A 20,153-nucleotide genomic window follows, 5' to 3' on the forward strand; every position below is an offset into this window, starting at 1 on the left:
CTGCGGCCGCGCTTCCGCCGGCGCGACGGGCCGCGGCAGGGGACACGCCGCGACGGGCGGGCGGCGCGGCGGCTGCTCGGCCCTCCCGACTTGAGCCCCGCCCGGAGCCGGAAGGATTCGGGGCGTTCCCAGGTGGTTTTGTAGAGGCGGCGAGTCCTCCCCGAAGGAGCCGGCGCGGAGGCCTCGGTGCGCTGCGGGCGGTGAGCGGCGGTGCTGGGGCGCGCGTCTCTCTTTGCCAAGGGGACGGGCGCGAAGGGCTCGGAGCGACCCGCGCGCTGCCGGCGGAGATCCAGGGAAAAGCGAGACTGGACACGGTGAGTTGGCTGCTGCGCCCGCAGGGCTGCTCCTGCCATCCCCGACCGCCCGTGGTGTGTCCGGCCACGCTCCGCTGGCTGCGTTCCGGGCACTGTCCTGACTCCGGCTGCGCTGCCCTGCGGGCACATTGCCACCGGCAATAGTCGGGGCGCGAGAATCAGGAACAGGCTTCCCTTTTTTCCTCTTTGGTGAAATGAGGTAGCGCAGCCCTTTCCCACTTGGAGTCTGTAGGTGAATCGCAGTGGGATTCCCACCCTGAGTCCTCGCCTGCTTCTGCTGCGTAAATATTGCTCCCTTACATAATGGAAAATTTATCTTTTACTAGGTGCGGGCCGAAGTTTGTTGTAAAGAAATAGGGAGCTCTGGTCGCTCGGGCATTGAAGAGTTGCGAGAAAGAAGTCATGGCTTAGCACTTGGATTTAAGGACATGCTCTATGTCGTGCCCACTTTCTCCTTTCATCAGGCAAAAATCATAAATTTGGAAATTGGAAGTTTGCGTAAGAGACTGAATGAGAACCATCAACAAATTTGTCATGCGTGCCTTGATAAATTAATTGTTGTCAGCCTGTAGTACTTACATACATCAGAATTAAAAAGCAGAACAGGAACAGGAGAGCTCATTAATTTTAGTAGGTATCGAAATAGGCGGATTTGTCAAGACCGTTCAACAATTTGGTTGCTGGGCTAGAAGAAAGGAGGGAAGGTCTTCAGAGGACAAGGTGTGTTTTGAAAATTATATCCAAATTTAACTTGAGGGATAATTGCTGTGCAGTATTTGTGAGCTCCACAGTTGTGTAGGAGTCAAACTATTTTTGTCCAGAGCAAGCAACATGTTCTTAAGTGCCTTGTGGAAGCATACATTAGACATTGCTCTCATTAGAAAGAATGTGCCATAAACCTATAAAAAAGTTAATTTGAGATAAAAAAGTTACAGAGGTGAAGAACTTAGAGGCAACTACTGACGGAGGAGGTACGACTGACACCGAAGAAGGCTTCAGGCATCAGCACCTTGTTATCAAAAAGCCTCTTATACCTTTTCTATGTAGCCTCCCATGGGCAATCTCCACACAGCTCTGGTTCGTCCTCTCTTCCTTCTGCAGTTCTGGCTTGCTCCTTCCTTCTCCTAGCACAGCCACCTAACCCTGTCTGTCCCTCACACAACATCTTACCCTTTCTGTCCCTCACACAACCTCTTGTCCCGTCCCCCTCACAGCCAACAGACTGCAACTCTCCCAGCTAACTCACTCTTTATCACACCCAGAGCTGTGGGGGGCAGCTCTTGGATAATTAACACAGCTGCAATACATCGGGGTAAGATTGCCTTCAGCACTATCTGTCTGTCTTCCCAAAACTACTGCATTCACTTTTCTAATCCAAAAGGTCCAGTGCACCAGAAGATGTGCCACACAGAAGATGCAACCCTGTAAAAATTTAAGGCACCGTTGCACTAATCAAATACTTTGCAATTCATTCGGTAACTACTCCAGAGTGATGAAGAAGGGATGTTGAACCTCTCATTTCAGTTTCTTTTATTAAACCTTATTTTTTTTCATAAAAATATTGTAATTTTACGGTTTGCCAGGAGATTCTGGGTTGCCACAGAGAGTATATTTGTTTGCCTTAAGTATGGCCAAGAAAAATGTACCCAAGAAACACCTTGGGTCATGCTTCAAGAATTCAAGATAGTATTTCTGTATTGTTTTCTGAGTATTTTGAAACTTTGTGCAAGCAAAGTAAGTCAAGACTTTAAAACAATTAAGTCTTCATCTCATTTTATGAAGCAGGATCAAATGTACAGCAAAAGGTCAAATGACTTTTATGAGAAACTGAGCAAAAAAAGTTAATTATGTTCATCTGATAATTCATTCCAATTGTTTAATCCAAACTTCCCATCTAATATGCTACTTTTTTAACTCTCTCTCAGAAATTCTCATATTCCAGGTATTTTCCTTATGGAATGAACTATTTTCCTTCCTGATAACTTGTTTCACTTGATGGTATAGACTTAAAATAGTATATGCTTTCCTTCTGTTATGATACATATTTGCTCTGTAACTTTCAATTGTTTGAGAGCTGCTTTTTGCCACAGCAGTTGGCAGAACAGTAGCATTTCAAAAATTTCCTGTAACCATTGCTATCTGTCTGGGGTTTCTTTGGGTATGGACCTTGGCTATTCCACAGAACTCCAGAGCACTTTGCTCCCATCCATCAGCCGGAAATAATAATTAACATTAGCAACTGTGTTTTTTGAATGTGCTTGCACAGCCACTCTACTCTTTCAGCCTCAGAGTGCTTCTGACTTTACTGGTACAGGTACAGTGTTACTAAAGTGCTCAAAAAGTCCTTAAATTGGCTAAATTTGGGATTCTGATACGTCTGACATTGCTGTTTTGTGAACAGCCGTGAACTTGATTTGTTAAGGAAGAAAGGAAAGGAGTTGTATAATGACCCATTGCCACTTAAGCAGTACTTGCTGCAAGTATTTATGATATGATTGTTATATTACACTTCCCCCATAATGTATCTTTTGCGTGGTGATCAGTGAATTCCTCTGTATTTTGTTCTGGCTCTGTGCTCATTTCCTTGGAAGTGTGTCATACATGTGAGGCCAAGCCAAAGAGTGTGTCATCCACCCAGACAGAAACAACTGATAGGAAAATATAAAAAGCAATTAGCTTTGCATTAAAAAAAAAAAAAAAATGCAGTGTGTTATCAATAGTTCTATTTCCTGACCTAATGAAAAGCTGGGAGGAATGCCAGCCATTCCAAGGGTTATTTTTATTCTGCTTGGTAACTGAAGGCCCAGTGAATTGCACTGGTTTGTGCTGGGGAACAGATGAGGAAGACAATGCAACAGGAAGAAGGACAGGGCATGGAGTGGTGAGGGGAGGCAGGAAGATAGAAATTGATTTCCTTAAAGAAATCAGGAGAAGTTGAACAAATACAGAAAGGATGGTTAAATCCAGATGGTTAAATTCAACTTTTGCATACAAGTTTGCAGTATCTGCATGTTATTAACCTACTTTGTGTACACAATTGGCCATCTACAAACCCCTATTTTATAGTTAAACAAAGGGGAATAGTAAGTGAAGTTGTTGATGTCATCCTGTCTGGTAGTCTTGTGCTTGAGTTCTGGGCACAAATCAACTGTAGGTTCAGTTCTGAAAAAATGAACTTACGTTCAAACTGTGCAAAAAATAAGTACTGTGTGTACACTCTTCTTTTTCTTAATATTTATGGTAAGAGTTTCTGCTGCTGCTGATGTTCATTTTTAATGTCATTCTATTTTAGTGAGAACCAGGTCTAGAACATGGGCATTTGCAAGATCCTGTATATAACAGCTTTACATCCTTGTGTTTGTTAATTGTATTTTTAAAAAAAGCCAAAGCTCACCTCATTACCACTCACTGGCAGTAACCCATTTTCCCCTTCCTGCTCAGTTAAGCTGTATCTGTTTGAAATGTTAGGTAAAATACTCGACTACTTTCTTCTCTTGAAGAGAGAAATGTTCAAGTTTGCTTTTTGTTTCTTTTCAGCATTCAGCATGGCTTCTCCAGCTCTCCTCATGCGTGTGGTGGCCTCGGCATATTCTGTTGCAGAAAAAGCTGCAACAATTGTTAGAAATGTGATGTCTACAGGAGATCTGGGCATAGTGGAAAAGGTATTACCTTTTACTTTGTTCCAGTTTAATTTCACTTGTTAATCGTGAGTTAGATACAAGTCAAAGCGGTATTTTTAAAAGTCAGCAACTGTGGGAGGAAGTACAGCCCTCACTTCCTTCACCACCAGCTACAACAAATATTGCTTTTTAAATGATTAAAACAGCCCTAGAGAAGTGTCTTTTGACAAGTACTTCTAAACAATATTTGTACATTTAAAAGAAACACCATAATTTTGTCCTGCTTTCCCTCATGAAACACAAGGTTTGCATAGCACCTCAAAATTCATAATAAGGTATATTTCCTGTTAATTCCTATACCTATGTTCTAACATCCTTAGTGCAGCTTAAAATACTGTGCCCTCCATGAATTTTGGATTAGAATAAATCAGTGTTTGATTTCCTAAAAAAAAGGACTTCAGATTTTATTGTAAATCACAGCTTTCAAAATAAATTCAGAGCTTTAAATTTAATTCTAAAAAGAAAACGGGTATTAAAATCCCTAACATGCTGTAGTTTTTTAGTACACAAATTCCTATCCTCTCTTGGACAGGCTGGACCCAATGACTTGCAGACCAAAGCTGACCGACTGGTACAAATGAGCATTTGTGCTTCCCTGGCACGGAAGTTTCCCAAGGTGACAATCATAGGAGAAGAAGTAAGTACCTGCTTTATTTCATGCTAACAGTTTATCTCGCTGTAGCTTGCACTAGAATTTGCTTTGGCTAGGTTTAGGAAAACATCGGTTTTAATTAAAAAAGAAAAACCCAAAAAGCAACAAACAAAGGTATTTCCATCCAATTTCACCTTTCCTTTTCATTAGCTTTATCAAGCTGCTGTCAAATACACAGCTCTAAGGCAAAATGAGGTGAGTCCAAAACATTCTTCTAGTAATTCTGAGAATTCTTTTTTTAGGAATTGCCCACTGATGATGTAACTGAGGATTTAATTGAAGATGGTCACTGTGAAGAAATACTGAAGAAACCTTGTCCTGCTCAGTACACAGGAATTAAAGAGGAAGAGGTAATGTGGTAATGCTATGTCTGCGTCTTCATATTTTACATTATCTATACTACTTTCTGACTTCAGCTAAAAGTGTACAGTGAAGAAAGGGCTTTTTCAATGTTGCAAATTTTTCTTTTTTGTTTGAAAACTGAAATGTAGTCATGAAAATCACACCTCCAGAGCTGCATATGCTGCATGCTCCTTTGTGCAGTTATGGGAAATGGAAATTGGCTTCTTACAATTTGTGATTCAAATCAATTTGGCAGGAATCTTGTTTGGACATAAGAAAGTAATCTCATTTTTCATTTTAGTTTTATTCTTCATACTTCTGTTAAGAGATTTGCTGAGATATTCCAGTCAATTTTTAAGCTTGCCTTTTTTTTTTTTTTTTTTTTTTTTTTTTTTCCTTCAAAATACTATTAGAGGCTTCAATCCTATAATAACTTTAAAACTTCGGATCTCTTTATTTCCTTACTACCATAAGGAAATAAAAGCACGAAAGTAAAATATACACTTTGTGTGGTAATTTACATGATTTGTATTTGTTAATTTTCCTTATTTTTTTATTCTTAAAGCTTGTAATATGGGTTGATCCCTTGGATGGAACCAAGGAGTACACTGAAGGTGGGATTTTCTTTTAATTCTGTTGATTTAGAAAAAAAAAATAGCAATGTAATAAAGTAGCATATACATGTAGATAGTTTTATCATGGAAGTTACTTACAGTGTCATTTTGTAACACTGATGTTTCTCTTCTTTTTGAGTGCTTGGAATGTGTTTATTCATTCCATTCAGTTCTAACCAATATTCCTGATGGGCTACTGAGTGCTGACCAGCTTGTATAATTTCAGAGTGCAAAGAGCTGCCTTTGACTGCTGGCAGATTGTCTTAAGTTTTTAGTAACTTTACAATTTTGCATCTCTTTGAATTAAAGGACTAAATCACCTTCCTCTCAAACAACTCAAATACAACAGCTGTACTTGTAGCCCTTTCAAAATGAAACAAACATCTTCCCACATATCATGATTCTTCAGTCACGGGAAGAAACTGTTTTCAGCAAAGCCTGATTTCTATCCATAGAAATAGACCCTAAAATGAAAGAAAATTAAAAAAAAAAAAAAAAAAAAAAAAAAAAAAAAAAAAAAAAGATTTCAAGAAACAAAATGCTGAAACCTCACATTTGCCTCCTAAAGCATCTTTTAGTTGATTAATGTAAAATCTTTTAGGCAGGTTTTTCCCCTTTTTGGGGAAAGAGATGCACAACTGTCAGCAAACCAATAGCTTTGTGTAGCATTAAAGAACTCCCACCAGAATTACAGAAGAATGTCACTGTATACTGCTGTGTAGTTGTATCTTTAAACTTCCTTCTCATTATGTGTTAATTATAACATAACTCTATTAAAAGAATTCTATCTAGGGCATTTTTAGCAGACCTCAAGGCTAAATGAGTAAAAGATTATATCAGCATCTGAAAATCCTGATCAGTATTTGTATTTTTAAGACAGCACCCTGCATATTGATTTGTGGACTTTTACTGATGTTTATGTTTTTGTTAAGATCTTTCTCTTTTTCAAGCATAACTGCATTCCTGCTTTTCCTGTCCAGGTCTCCTTGACCATGTAACGGTTCTTATTGGAATTGCCTATGGAGGCAAAGCAATAGCAGGAGTTATTAACCAGCCATATTACAACTACGAGGTATTAAATCATTGATTTATTTAGAAGCATTTGAGATTTCTAAATGTTACTCCTAAGCTATTTCAGATAGCACCCTTTCAACTGATAAGTGGCATGTAGTGGAGTTAATGTTGTAATGTAAGGTATTGGGGGTTTTTAATGAAATATATGTAATTTTGAACGTCGGTTTCCAGGAACTGAATGTCAGGAACTTACTAACGGCCATACTGAATCCTGAGGTTGGTGTAATGCACTAATACAGGATATATTACATATATACTGTGCAAATTGCTTCAGTCCTGTAAGACAAGCACAGATCAGTGGTGTTGCAGTCTTTGCTAGAAATTCTTCAGTAAATCCATGCAATGGGTGCATTTGCACTGCATGGTAACTGCCATAAATCTGCAGCCCTAAATAAAACAAGCTTAAACTGTCACTGACAGCTGGCTTAGAGTGTATCATGCCAGGCTTCAGGTAAAAGGCAGGATGGCCAGCCTACAGTCACTTACACATTTGGAGATTATTTCAGTATTACTGGGGGAGCTCACGATATAGCTCGATTAGTTAAACTTACTGGAGTTTAAAGAAAAAGCCCTTGAGCTGATGTAATCTATCATGTTCTGTGTATCACAAAATATTTCAAATTACTAGATACTTTCAATTGCAGATTGTGCCCCAAGTACAGAAATACACAAATATTAATCTGCCAGTCACTGGAGGCAGCATGTAATGCTACCACATGTCACAGATTAGAAAAGGGTCAATGATGGCATTGCCTTAGAGGGAAAGAGAACCAGTTTCTCACTCTGGACTCTCGAGTAGTTCTTTTCATATGCCACTGTTGAAATGTACAGACCAGCATCAATATTATACTTCCTGATGTGCCAAGATGCATCTAGGTACCCCTTTCCCTTTGTGCTTTAACTGCTGATTAGTGTGATTAACCATCACTCTGTGCCTTTTTTGTAGGCAGGAGCTAACGCTGTGCTGGGCAGGACCATCTGGGGAGTGCTGGGCATGGGTGCCTTTGGCTTTCAGCTGACAGAAGCACCTGCTGGCAAACACATCGTCGTCACCACCCGCTCCCACAGCAGTGCCCTGGTGAATGAGTGCATCACTGCCTTGAACCCAGACCATGTCATCAGAGTTGGAGGAGCAGGAAACAAGGTACGAAAACCCCAAATCTTCTGGTTTTACTGGAAGGTGGCACCTTTGGAAAGAAACCCAAAACCACGTTTTAAAGAAATCATTTGCTTATTTGCATGAATATGCAGGAGATACTTCCTCCACCTTCCCCAGCACAACTTCTCTTCTTAGCATTCAGTCTGCTGTGAGGTTGAGAGAATTTGGCACAGGTGTATTTGTACCAGCGGCCGTGCTGGTCATGGCTGAGGTCTGTCTTCCCTGATATTCTGTTTTTAGGGGTGAAAATAAGAAGTTGTAGGACCAGAATGACTAAATGGGAATTCAGTTTCATCTCAATTATTAGACATGTCCTCCTGTTTGTGTTAATACAGCTGTTGTTCCAACTATCCAACAGCACATTTGAAAGGATAAAAATATAAGCACACAGTGATATTTCCTTTGTGAAATTTCTCTGTGTACAGGGAACACTCATTTGGTACAAGTTTTAAAGCTTAGTTTTGTCATAGCTGTCAAAAACACACCCTCTCATCTCTTTTCTCCAACATGTGCAAGGCCCAAAATGGCACTAACACAACATGTATGTAGTTTCCACTTTATTTTTTAGTACCTGCACAAGAAGTGAATTCTTGTTTCTGAAAGTGAGAGCAGATTTTCATCCTATAGACTGTATTTATAACAATCAAAAATATTGAATTGGGAATGGTGATAAAGTATAGCTTCTAAAACTTATTACATTTATTGTAATTTATTATTACACTATTATATTTCTTGTAATATCAATAAGGAAATGGCTGGTGTTCCTTTCCTATCAGTATTTAAATAAAGATTTAATCCCCCCTTCCTGGTGTTACTTCTACCCATTTCTAAATGCCTAGATCCTTTGAAATGATTGCAACTCTGTTCTTAACAGATCATTCAACTGATAGAAGGCAAAGCATCTGCTTATGTATTTGCCAGTCCTGGGTGCAAGAAGTGGGATACGTGTGCACCTGAAGCTATCCTACATGCTGTGGGAGGTAAGTTCATAGCATTCAGAGTTCCAGGATAAGTGAAACTGCATTATTTTGAAGTTAGTTACGCTTTCTGTTGAAAGAAAAATGATGATACATGTGTCAATAACTGTCACATAATTAAAAAATCCAAATCCCCAAATTTGGGGTATATTCATTTTAATATTTTCAAAACAAATGCCTTTTTTTTTTTTTTTCTGTTAGCTACTATCTCACATTAAAATCTGCTGTTCTACTAACTGAGTATAGTAGTTTATAATTAGCAACATGTTATGCAATATTGAATTCTTTAAACCAACAAAAATAGGTCAAATCATGTAGTTGTTCTCTGGATGTACAAACTGCAAAATTGAGTCATTCGTGTAATTCAATAGAATCAGTAGTCGCCAGCCAACGTGAGACACTTCCCTTATCTAGGGACTAAGGGATTGTAAAGTTATGAAAGTGTCACTGCCAAGGACTTGAAGTAGTATTACTTGTTTTTAAAATCCTTCTTTTCACATTAATAGGCCTTCTGCCACCATATGCTAAAATCATGGGGTCTGATTCCTAAAATCTGTCAAGCAAGGATAACAGGCTTCCTAAGGACACTATTGAACTCTGCAGCCTGTATTGTTCATAACTGGGATGATTTGAAACAGGGTTAGCTCAAGCACAAAGCAGCCCAACCAATCTGAGGCAGCACAATGCTGTATTTAGCCTCCTTGGTAGGTAGGAATCTCCTGGTTAAATTAACTTGAATAAAGATCTGTGTTGGTCTTGCTAAGTGATTTCTATAATCTCATTTAAAACCAGCTGAACTGGTTCTACATTTTGTTAGAGTTTGTGGTATAGACTTACCCTGGTTTTAACTTGAACTGAGGATTTTTCTTTGCTGCTTGTCAATGGCCAATGTAAAAACTACTCAGGAAGCATTTTAAGTAATCCATGAGAGAAAGATGTTTTGATGTTTTCCTTTTTCTGAGACACAAAGAATTTTAAGTATTGTTGGAAAAAAACCAAAAAACCCCACCAGCTATTTGATTTCAGTCAATATAAAACCTGTTGTACTTAAACCGGAAGCAAAGATACTTCACATCTGAAGACAGGCATGTGTACCACAAAGACTGCTTTTAGTTATTTCACTTGAACTAATAGACTCCAACTCATTTTTGCCAAAATAATTTTATATATATATATATATTTTTTTTTTTCCAGGCAAAATAACTGATATCCGTGGAAATTCATTTCAGTATAACAAGGAGGTGAAACACATGAATTCAGCAGGGGTCCTTGCCACTTTGAGAAATTATGACTACTATGCCAGTCGTATTCCAAACACTGTGAAGGAATCTCTTGTGCCTTAAAGCAGGGAAGAATCTTCACTTGGCCTGGAAGGCTGAGAAAATGAGCTTGGAAAAAAAGAAAGGAAGAAGATGACTGAGCTTCAAATTCTGTTCCATAGAATCTGAACTGTAAGGTGTTCAATAATTTCAAAATTATACAGTATCTCTAAGTATCTGTTGGATCAGATTATTTGGCTGGGTTGATCAGATAACATCAAAGCAGTCTCATTTCTTCAGCAGTTGTTTTCTATATCCTTTTGGAGTTTTCCTTCCTCATGACCGTGTGTAATATACTGCTAATCATAACACTGCAGACCAAAAAGCATCTTCATATACTGAAGATGAAATCATGTTAAGTCATGTATGTGATCTTGCTCCAATGGTTTTTGTTGTCAATAAGGGTTATTGAGTTAAATATAAATGGAGTAAGGATTTGCCTGGATGGATGAATTTGTTATAAAGTTGACAGTTTTGATTCTTAGAATGGCATCTGAATTTTTTTTGGTCTGCACTGAGTTTTGGGATGGCCAAGACTGCGATTTGTTGGGTTGTCTGAGTTTTGCAGGAGGCAGGACACAATGCAGCTGGAAATCTCAAATAAGAGCTCATGGATCACTGGATTCATTGAGGATCAGTGAAGTGTACATACAGCAGGGTTCAGGACAGTTCATTTGGGAACCCAGGGAAGTGTGACAGGGGCAGGAGTTCCTAGCACCTCTATGATGATTTGAAATGCCTTTGTCAGGGTTTATGCCACTGCAGTCTTGGAGCACTTTGGGCATCCAAAGTCAAGGTCGCTTTGGCATACTTGGGAATAACAGAAATGCCAGACCTTGAAATTTTCCATGTTCAAACTCTGAGATAAACCAGGTGCCTTTCCAACAGCCCCAGAGTTGAGGAAGTTGACAGTACCTCTTTCCCCTCTTGTGTAACACAGGCATGTTAGAAGAGGGGAGAGAACAGGGCCATGATCAAATAAAATTAATTTGAAATTGGAGATCCTGTTTCAGTCAGCTTGTCCATGGGTGTGGCTGTTAGGAGAGCAGGATTCAACTGCCCAGTCCACTTGAACACAAAAGAGAACCAGTAGTAAATTATGTATGACTAACTAAAATTGGAAACTTAGCCAAACTCTTTTGAAGCCTCTTCAAGTCTCTTCAAGCTGAATTTAGGATTTTGGGATTATGCTCTTGAACCAGTGAGGCATCTGAGCCCCTTCTTTTCTCAAGATGATGTGACTCTAGTTCCTTACTCTCAAATGGAGGAGTCCTAGGGCCTCCTTTTCCCTAACAATGTGACACATACTGAGGAATGCCATGGAGAGATGCCAGTTTCAACAGACAACACAGAAATTTGCTTTTCTTTCTGTCCTCTGTGTGGAGAAAAGAGTGGCATATGTCAGGTTCTCAGACAGGTGGTGTCAGGGAGGGTGTCTGAACACAGCTGCTTGCTTACATAAAGACTGAATCCCTAAGCTCTCCCACATGAGTTTTTTCCTTACCGTAACTCTGCTGGCACCATGAATGCCAGAATATCCTGGAAGATGCATGGTACCCTTTCTCCCTTCCTCTCTGCCCACAAGATTAGGTCTTCTAAATAACTACACTCTTCATCCACACAAACTGTGTTTAAATGAGTGCCTCAAGGTACAAAAAGTTGTTTCACCGTACAGAAGAAAGTTTTGAAATTCAGTTTTCCACCGTGTGTCCAACTTACTTCTTTTTCCTGTCATCACACAAGATATTCAACAACTCCACCTCACTTAGAGTCCTTAGATAAGATCCTTTCCTCACAGTAGGGTAACACCTATATGCCTTCACTGGGTTAAAGCTGACTCTTAAAGCTTATTTCCAACAAGCAGGAACATCTTGCCACCTAAAGATATGAACAAGGAAACTCTTGCTAAAGTGTTCCTGTCTCTCCATGTGCACACGTGGAACAGAATCTAAGGAATCTCTTCCTTAGTGAGGTCATCTTTGCCTACCATTTACAGATAAATTAGCAAGATTAGCATTTACCTCATTCTATCATGACACTGGATTAGAGCTGCATATATAGGAACAATGTGTGCTTCTAATCCTTTGATCTAAAGCCTGCCTTTCTTCTCTCCCCTCAATTGCATAACTGGTAAGAGCATGCAAGGCAGATTCGGTCTGCTTTAATTAGAACCGTCTTCATATTTTGGCCCATTGTATGTTTAGTCATTCCACATACTGATTGTGACTGAAGTTTGAACCACGCGGCAAGTACACTGATTTCACTGCTTGTTATACATAATTTTCACCTTTATCTTGTACAGGATCCTTTCATATGAATTCTGTGGCATTCCCATCAAAATCTGCATGTGACTTTGCAAAACAAGATAAAATGTAGAACAACTCAGGCAACACAAAGGCCTGCCTTAATCGTTCTTTCCATGCAATCATGAAAATACAAACGACAGAAGTTCGTAATCTTCATCTATTGCTTCTATAACCTTATTTTCATCTGAAACTTGCAATAGGTTTGAAAATCTCTTCAGCATAAGCCTCTTTCTAATTCTGCTGTAATTTCTGTCTTCTCATTTACCTGAATGGGAGTAGAACACACAGCACTTATCAGCTTCTGAATGGTGTGTAAAGATAATTATGTATGGAAACACGTGGAAATACTTTCCATGCTTACAGAACCTGTACAACTGCTAACTCAGGAGAAGAGTAAGCAAAGTTGAGATTAAATCCAGCAGCAGGAATCAAGCATAAAAACCAGCACATAATGTGCAGCCATGCTCTGGATATACCACTACCTCCACTGCACAAAAAGCACTGCTTCACCAGTCAAGCAGTTGATAATGTCTCTACTGTTAGCACATTAGGTGCTACAGTAACAGCTATAAAATAGATGTAGGGGAAAAAATAATCACAGTGACACTGCATTGTCCTTGCAACAAAGTGAATTTGAGCCAGTCTCCTGTGAAAAACCCGGTGACGCAGCATTTTGTAATTCATTCCAAGGCTCCAGAAAGTGGCTGGGCACTGGGACAGGCTCTCCAGTGAAGAGGTCACAGTGCCAAGCCTGCCAGAGTTCAAAAGCGTTTGGAGCACGTTGTGCAGGGCCAGGAGTTGGACTCAATGATCCTTGCGGATCCCTTCCCACTCGGGATATTCTAGGACTCATCTGACCCGCTGCAAAATTCGCACGTTTGTCAGGCGTTTAAGAAGCGACATCCTACAAAACCAGAGGAGTGAAACCACCGTTAACTCAAACGTGTTGGTGCGTGTTGCGCCGCTCGATTTGTTTGGATCATCACACATAGATAAGAGGCTGGAGGCATCTCCACGGCTGCTGACAGACATCCAGCTAAGAGCTTTGGCAGGCGGCCCCCGCAAAGCCCCGGGGCAGGCTCAGCCGGAGCAGCCGTGAGAAGGGAAGCACCGGTGTCTGCTCTGCGGAGGGGCAGGGCAGCCTCACCCCGCACCCGTCCCTCATCCCCGGCCGGGGGGCGGGAGCGCCCAGCGGGGCTAACCGCCGCCGAGGGGACGGACCGGGCACCCGCTCCGCCGCCTCCACGGCTTCTCCCGCGGAAGTGACGAGCGCTTCCCCGCCCCGGGGCGGGTCCTGCCGGGCCGCCCGGGCCGCGCCGGCCCCTGCCGAGCTGGCAGCGCTGCGCGCCCCGCCCCGCTGCTCCCTCGGTTCCGGCGCTGGCGGCGGGAATGGCGGCGCTGAGCCTCACCGTGGACGCGGGCAGTCCCCCGCTCGGTAAGTGCGGGCCGGGCCTCGCCCCGCGCCGACGCCGCTCTGCCGGGGAGTCCGGCGGGGCTCTGCCCCTCGCTCCCTCCCTCGCTCCCTCCCGCCCGTGTTGCATCATGCGGCGCCGGCCGTGCCCGCGTGCGGGGCCGGGCGAGGCGGCACCGGGGCCCGTGGCCGTCCCTTCCCATTCCTCCCGTCCTTCCCATTCCTCCCGTCCTTCCCGTCCCTGCCGCCCTTCCCGCGGCCGTGTGCCCGCTGCGGGTCCCTCCGGGCAGCTGCTCGGGCCGTGGCGGAGCGGCCGGCGCCGGGCACAGCTCGGGCTGCGGGAACTCGGGCACGGGCGCAGCCTCGGGTGACTTGGCGCGTTGAGGCTGAAGGTTCGAGGCAGCCCTCGTTCACGCTGCCCGTTCTGAGCTCTGCCGCGGTGTTGCTGTCTTTCATTTTTCACACTGCCCGTTCTGAGCTCTGCCGCTGTGTTGCTGTCTTTCATTTCAGTTCTAATCTGCTGCTAAAATTCCCCTCTGGGGAGCTGGCTCGAAGTTGCGCCGTGAAATCTTGCTTTCTCGGTTGCTCGCTGCCCTTCGATGTTATTTTGCCTTTAAAAATGTGAGAACCTCTTTCATTGCACTTCCACCCATCTGGAAAGAATCTTTCGTATGTGTTCCATAAAGTTTCTCCATTTCATTATAGCTATTTAAAATAATTTTTCTTCCTATTCTTCATCATAGTTTATTGATTTCTTTTTCTTGCTGTTATTCCCAAATGCATTTCAGAGTTGAATACAACTTGCATGACTACTGATTCGAGGTATAAAAACATACGTTTTAAATAAAATTTCTCCTGATACTTGTTTATACCGATTTGCCAGAAAAGAAAATGATGCAATAAGAATTATGGTTAACATCAGGTTTAGGACCTTTGGAGATTTGTTTTCTTAGACAGCTGGTGACTGGCACTGGAGGTTTATTTCAGGAGATTGCATGATTATGTCAGAAATACTGCATATTACAGATGAAACATTTATATCAAGGAGACAAGCACACTCATCTTACTCATCCCTACTTCATACTCTTCATCATGTTTGCTGTGCAGTGGGAAAAGTGTAATAGTTTTAAATGTCGTCAGTATTAATTACATAGCTTGTAGCACATAGCACTTGTCATTTTCAAAGCATTTCCGTGCATGTTATTAAAATACTTACCTGTCTTACTAGCGTGTTGCATAAGGGATGTCACCCTGAATTTCACAGATAGATAGCTGGGGGATGAGAGGAAGAACCTTGACTTACTCTTAATGCCACAAGAAGGGTTTTCAGCTGAGCAGAGGTGAGAGCTAGGGGATTCCTAGCTCCAGCGGTTTGTATTTAGGCCAGTGTATTAATAGCTTATAGTACCATCTGCCTCGGTAGCTGGAGCGTTGTTCTAGGGACCGTGAAGTGCACGGCACGCTCTGGAGTCTGTAACAGGTTAGGTGCCTTTCCAGACTAGAGTACAGTCCTTTGGCTGGTTTGCCTATGCAAAGGCTTGCTGCCTTTGTACGTGCTTTGAGCAAAGTTAAAGAACACAAGCTCCTCTGCTTATGCTCAGCGGGCTGACTCTGGAGCAGAGCCAGCGCAGAGGCGCAGCCAAGTGAGCTCGGTGCTTTGTTTGAGCTGCTGTGTCGTGCTGTAGAGCCTCGAGATCAGAGCAGGTTTGCATCAAGCCTCTTCGAATATGGGCAGGGCTGCCTTCCAGTCAATGGTGCAGCCTAAGAACTTCAATAATTCTTTTCTTTCTGGAGACCATTTTTTATTGTCGCTGGTGAAATACTTGGAAAACCCAGTGTAAGCTTCCTGCGCTTTTATATGGATAAAGTTTCTTGGTTTTGAATGGCTAATCTTTTCATAAACTTTAAATCAGGAAAAAAACAGTCTCATCCTTGTTCAGGAAGTGCTGATATATTCAGTATTTGATCTCCTTTGGTGCGTGTGTCAGGGATGGAGTACATTAGTAATACTGTTCAATAATGAAGAACTTTTTGGTTACATTCTCATATACTGGAGGACAGGATTAATTTTTACCATACCCTTAGGAAGCAAAAATATATTGCAGCTGACACTTGCTGAGCCCACTACAGATCACTGTGTGCTGGACATTATCAATTTGAAGCTGTGAGGATTGCCAAGAAGAAGCCTCTTGCATATGAGACTGAACATTGATTTTTTTTTTGTTTCCCTGAGCATTCTTATTTGAAGGCGCCATCAGTCACCTGGTCCTCGTGGATAGGAGATGTAACTGGTTGGCTGTAGCTGTGGAAGGTGTCTCTCCCTGAAAGAAGTTCAGTATCTTTTTGTCTTGTCTTTTCAAGGAGCTCTGCTGACAGTGGAGCATGTGAAGAATGATGTTGAAATTTCAGTGCAAGAAGGCAAAGAAACCATCCTCTCTGTGTCCGAGTAAGTGACTTTGCATCTCTCCTTCTACCTTTGGGTCAGCAGTTTTAAAAATCACATGGTTGTAACATTGACAGTAACCTTTTGAGGCAGGAGGAAGAGGATAAAAAAAATACAGTTTTATTCATCACTGCGTTACAGATGTCTTTGTAGCACAGGCAAAACATTTACAGTATATTCTGAACTAGATCTTTATGGAAAAAACCTTTTTTTTTACATGTACCTGTGTATAATCATTTATGCTGTACCAGTCACTTTACTGTTAGGATTTATTTGTGGTGCCATGGGTTACCAACAGCAATTTTATATTAGTTTTATATTAGAGAGGTTTGGTATATAAGATTCCTTGGACTTGTACATGTGTGGTGGATTGAAATTTGAATGTTTAGATAACATTATTTTAGACTCCCTCCTGTGTGTGTATAAGCAAAGGCATGATGTTATCTCAGGAAAGTGCTAATTAACTGTGCTGTGCTGTGCTGTTCAGTGTATCCATCTGCAGACTGTAGAAAGAATATTGGAAATTTCTGTAGCAATCTATTGTCTGTCCTTCTAAAAATACTCTGCCAATGGAATGGATAATTTCAAGTTTGGGGCACAAAGATGTTTTTTACAATCTGAGTAAGATCAAATGCCTGTCAGAAATGCAGGACTAACGCTGTTAATTTTGGGAAGCTGCATTGTCATCTTCGATTCCATATGAGTTAAGACACCTGGATATATCGAGAGGGGAGATCCTGCTGTCTGACATATCAGTGGAAACTGACATTTAGTATCTACAGTAAGGAGCATATTTGTACACATGAGCATTGCAGTTGTAACTTTAAGTATATTAACACCACGATGAATTTGTAATTACTGATTATAACAGTGGTTTTTGAACATTGTTCTTTTGAAGATCAGGGGAATCTGTTGTTCACAGACTTGCTGACAAACTCTCATTTTGTGAGCTAATTCAGTAGAAGATGCTGTCAAAGCCACCAATGTATCATAAACTGGAATACCTGCTTGTCTGTAAGAATGGCTATAGAAGTAACTTATTTCATCTTGTACTGCAGTTACAGACTTGCTCCTCATAAATTAGCACCAACTGAGCATTTCCATGTCTTCTAACCTTAGGAAAAGAGCTTGTCACTAAGTACATATATATGCAGAAAATCAAAGCACAGGAAGATTCAGAGTCTTCAGTCATGGTTGTTTTACTGGTTGGAAATACTCTTTTCTGTTTAAAATGTTAGACCCGAACTTGGCTAGGAGTTCTTGCATAACCTGATATTGCATGTTGTCTTTTGCTGTGCCTGGTGATGGCGCCGAGTTTGTGGTTTTCAATTAAAGCAAGAGAAATGTGACAGGTTGTATTGGGATTTAATTGGTACAGCTTTAAGAATCTTCAGCTTGTGTTTTGCACATGTGGGATACAGCTTATATAACAGAAAGTTAATTGGATATTTTTTAGTTGCAGGAGAAAGTTCTCCCGTTAAATAGCCTTAGTCAGGTTTAGGTTTTGTTTTACTTTGACAGTTTAGGCAGTGTATGGATGTGTATATTAAACTATATGAATACACTCCTGTGACACATGGAAGTGCTCTTCCAATATTGTAAATGTATATAGCTGGCTTTGAAATAATACTTATTTAATTAAATAATTGAGTGTTACCATGACTTCTTCCTATTGCATTGCAAAACTGCTCATTTTGGCTGTGATGGAACTTGTCAGAAATGTAAAGCAAACACTCTTCTTCTGCCCTTTGCCCCGGGTGGATAACGTCTAGAATCATGGTCCCATCAGATGGAAATTTTTTGTGTGTTAGTGTCTTCTCATCCCTGGCATTGGCTTACGCTGAAGAAGTTATTCCAGACCTCAATATTGCATTAATTTTCCCTTGCTTGGTTGTACAATCATTTTAAAAATTGATTCTCCTCCTTAAAGTCTGTTAAAAGTATATCTGCAATGTGAGAGGCATCAGCTGAACTCATATCTCAACTAATGCTTTTGGTAAATGGGTTTTATGGCATCAGTTCTGCTGAACCATCTTGTTTTGGCATGATGTGAAAATCACTTGGGATGTTTCAGATTTTGACTTTTTTTTTTTTTTTTCAGGAATCCATTAGTTCTAATGACTTCACTTGAACAAGAAAGAACATTTTATTTGTGATTCTTCTAGGTTCTGTTTTGAAGCTCAGTTAAAACATGATGTCAAAATTTTCAGCTAACTAGCTGAAACTTAGCTGTCAGCTAAGATAAACCTGAAAGGTTTATCGCTTGTTTGAGATGATGAATTTTATTCTAAAGCTTATTTTTGAAGGCCTAGCTTCAAAACTTCATGTAGTAATAGCTCCTAAGCAAACCACTCTGCTAAGTGCTGATGGCTTTATGGAGAGTTTTGGGGTAGCAGAAAACAAACTGCAGTACAACTTTTGTGTTTTGTGTGGTCAGCACATGCATATTTCAGAATAGTAATTCTTCCTAGGCAGATCAATCCAACCATTCTGCAAAGCTTTTTACAAATCAATTAAATATTGATTTACTATGATGGAAAATAATCTGTAGTTTTGAGTTTTTTTCTATTTTGCTTTTTTTTTTTTTGGTCCCTTTTTCCCATCTTGTCTTCTTGAATGTTTGCCCTGGTGTTTAATTATGTGGCATTTCATGTCACTCTCAATAGCCACTCTTTGCCTGTAACATTACATTGTTCCTGTTCATTCTTCCTTACTTAGTCCTGGAGTTAGCAAGCACTGGCTGCAAAGAGCCTTTTATAACTTTTCCAAAGAGGTCAGTTAGTGATGTTTGGGTGGGAGTATTTTGTTTTTTCTGAAGAAAATAACAGCTTTTGAAGCATAAGTAAGATTTTTCTCTGAGTAACATTTTCCCATTTCATACATGTATTCAGTTTTGCTTGAGTAATCAAGGGATATTTGTTTTGGTATGAACTGATGAAAACAATAAAAGTGTCACAGACTTTTCAAGTGAAGATGTATTGGAAACGTTTTGCTTTTCTCGGTTTAAAAAAGCTTCCTTAAAATAGGTGGTGGGAAATTAGGACACACTTTGTGTCATTTAAGCACCCTGCTGTGACTTTTGGTTTTAGTTCTGTTATATGAGTCTTATATATGTACACTGGATCCTAGATGCTTGGAAAGCAAGCAGAATTAAAAACAAGCAAACAAAAAACCCCTCCCAATGAACTGTATTCCTTAATGTTTTACTGCAATTAGCCTAATGAGACTGGCTGGTCCATTTGCACTAAAAATAGGACATGTTCTAATTATTAATATATTAAGTACATTTTTTCTGATTTTCAGACCTTTTGTTGATTTTTGCAAGGCTTGAGGGCTATCTGAATTCTTCTAATTTTGTAAAGGACACTGTGGGTAAAAAAGGAGATAGAGAACAATGACAGAACAGAAGTGGAACCTTGGTTGGACGAGTTGGAGTGTAGCATTCAGTCCATTAAATGGACTAAATGTTCAAAGGAACGCTTACAAGGACACCTTTTTTTGATATCAATGCTTGATTTAGAGGCAATTAGAGCTTTGTTTTTGCAATCTGCATCTACGTGGGACTGTAGAGTAGAGAAGAGTGTTATCTGGAGAACTGGTACTTCTGATGCATCTTTCTTCCACAGCTCTTTTGTAAATATTAATTTATCTTAGATGAACTGGAAGCTAATTTCTGACAGTGTGCAACTTTTTTGATACTGTATAAAATGTAGAAAAGGGACATGAAAACAAAAAAGGAAATACTCCCTTTGGAAAGCCTTTCTTCTCAGGTCAATTAAGAACTTTCATAAGCAGAATGGGGACAGCAGATTCAAATTAGTCTGTTATCTGGAGAAGACTGGATAAAAAACCAAATACAGGT

The 20,153-nt window shown here is 40.7% G+C and overlaps 2 protein-coding genes across 7 annotated transcripts in view; both read left to right on the top strand.

Annotated features, from left to right (window-relative positions):
• The first annotated feature begins 118 nt into the window (after positions 1 to 118).
• BPNT1 (3'(2'), 5'-bisphosphate nucleotidase 1) lies at positions 119 to 10,618 on the top strand. Its single transcript, XM_040060447.2, has 9 exons — positions 119 to 314; positions 3,852 to 3,976; positions 4,527 to 4,631; positions 4,889 to 4,996; positions 5,554 to 5,602; positions 6,583 to 6,674; positions 7,623 to 7,820; positions 8,710 to 8,815; positions 10,007 to 10,618. The coding sequence occupies exons 2-9, from the start codon at positions 3,860 to 3,862 to the stop codon at positions 10,153 to 10,155; spliced, it is 924 nt and encodes a 307-aa protein (XP_039916381.1). The 5' UTR covers positions 119 to 314; positions 3,852 to 3,859; the 3' UTR covers positions 10,156 to 10,618.
• Positions 10,619 to 13,750: 3,132 nt separating this feature from the next.
• EPRS1 (glutamyl-prolyl-tRNA synthetase 1) overlaps positions 13,751 to 20,153 on the top strand; it is a 37,989-nt gene continuing 31,586 nt past the window's right edge. For all 6 annotated transcript variants that reach the window (XM_040057392.1, XM_040057395.1, XM_040057397.1 and 3 more), the window contains exons 1-2: positions 13,751 to 13,872; positions 16,210 to 16,294. In XM_040057392.1, the coding sequence (XP_039913326.1) occupies positions 13,827 to 13,872; positions 16,210 to 16,294 (131 nt within the window). In that variant the 5' untranslated portion in view covers positions 13,751 to 13,826. The remainder of the gene's footprint in view (positions 13,873 to 16,209; positions 16,295 to 20,153) is intronic.

The sequence above is a fragment of the Hirundo rustica genome, chromosome 3 (assembly GCF_015227805.2).
Source record: "Hirundo rustica isolate bHirRus1 chromosome 3, bHirRus1.pri.v3, whole genome shotgun sequence".
In the NCBI taxonomy this organism is placed as follows: Eukaryota; Metazoa; Chordata; class Aves; order Passeriformes; family Hirundinidae; genus Hirundo; species Hirundo rustica.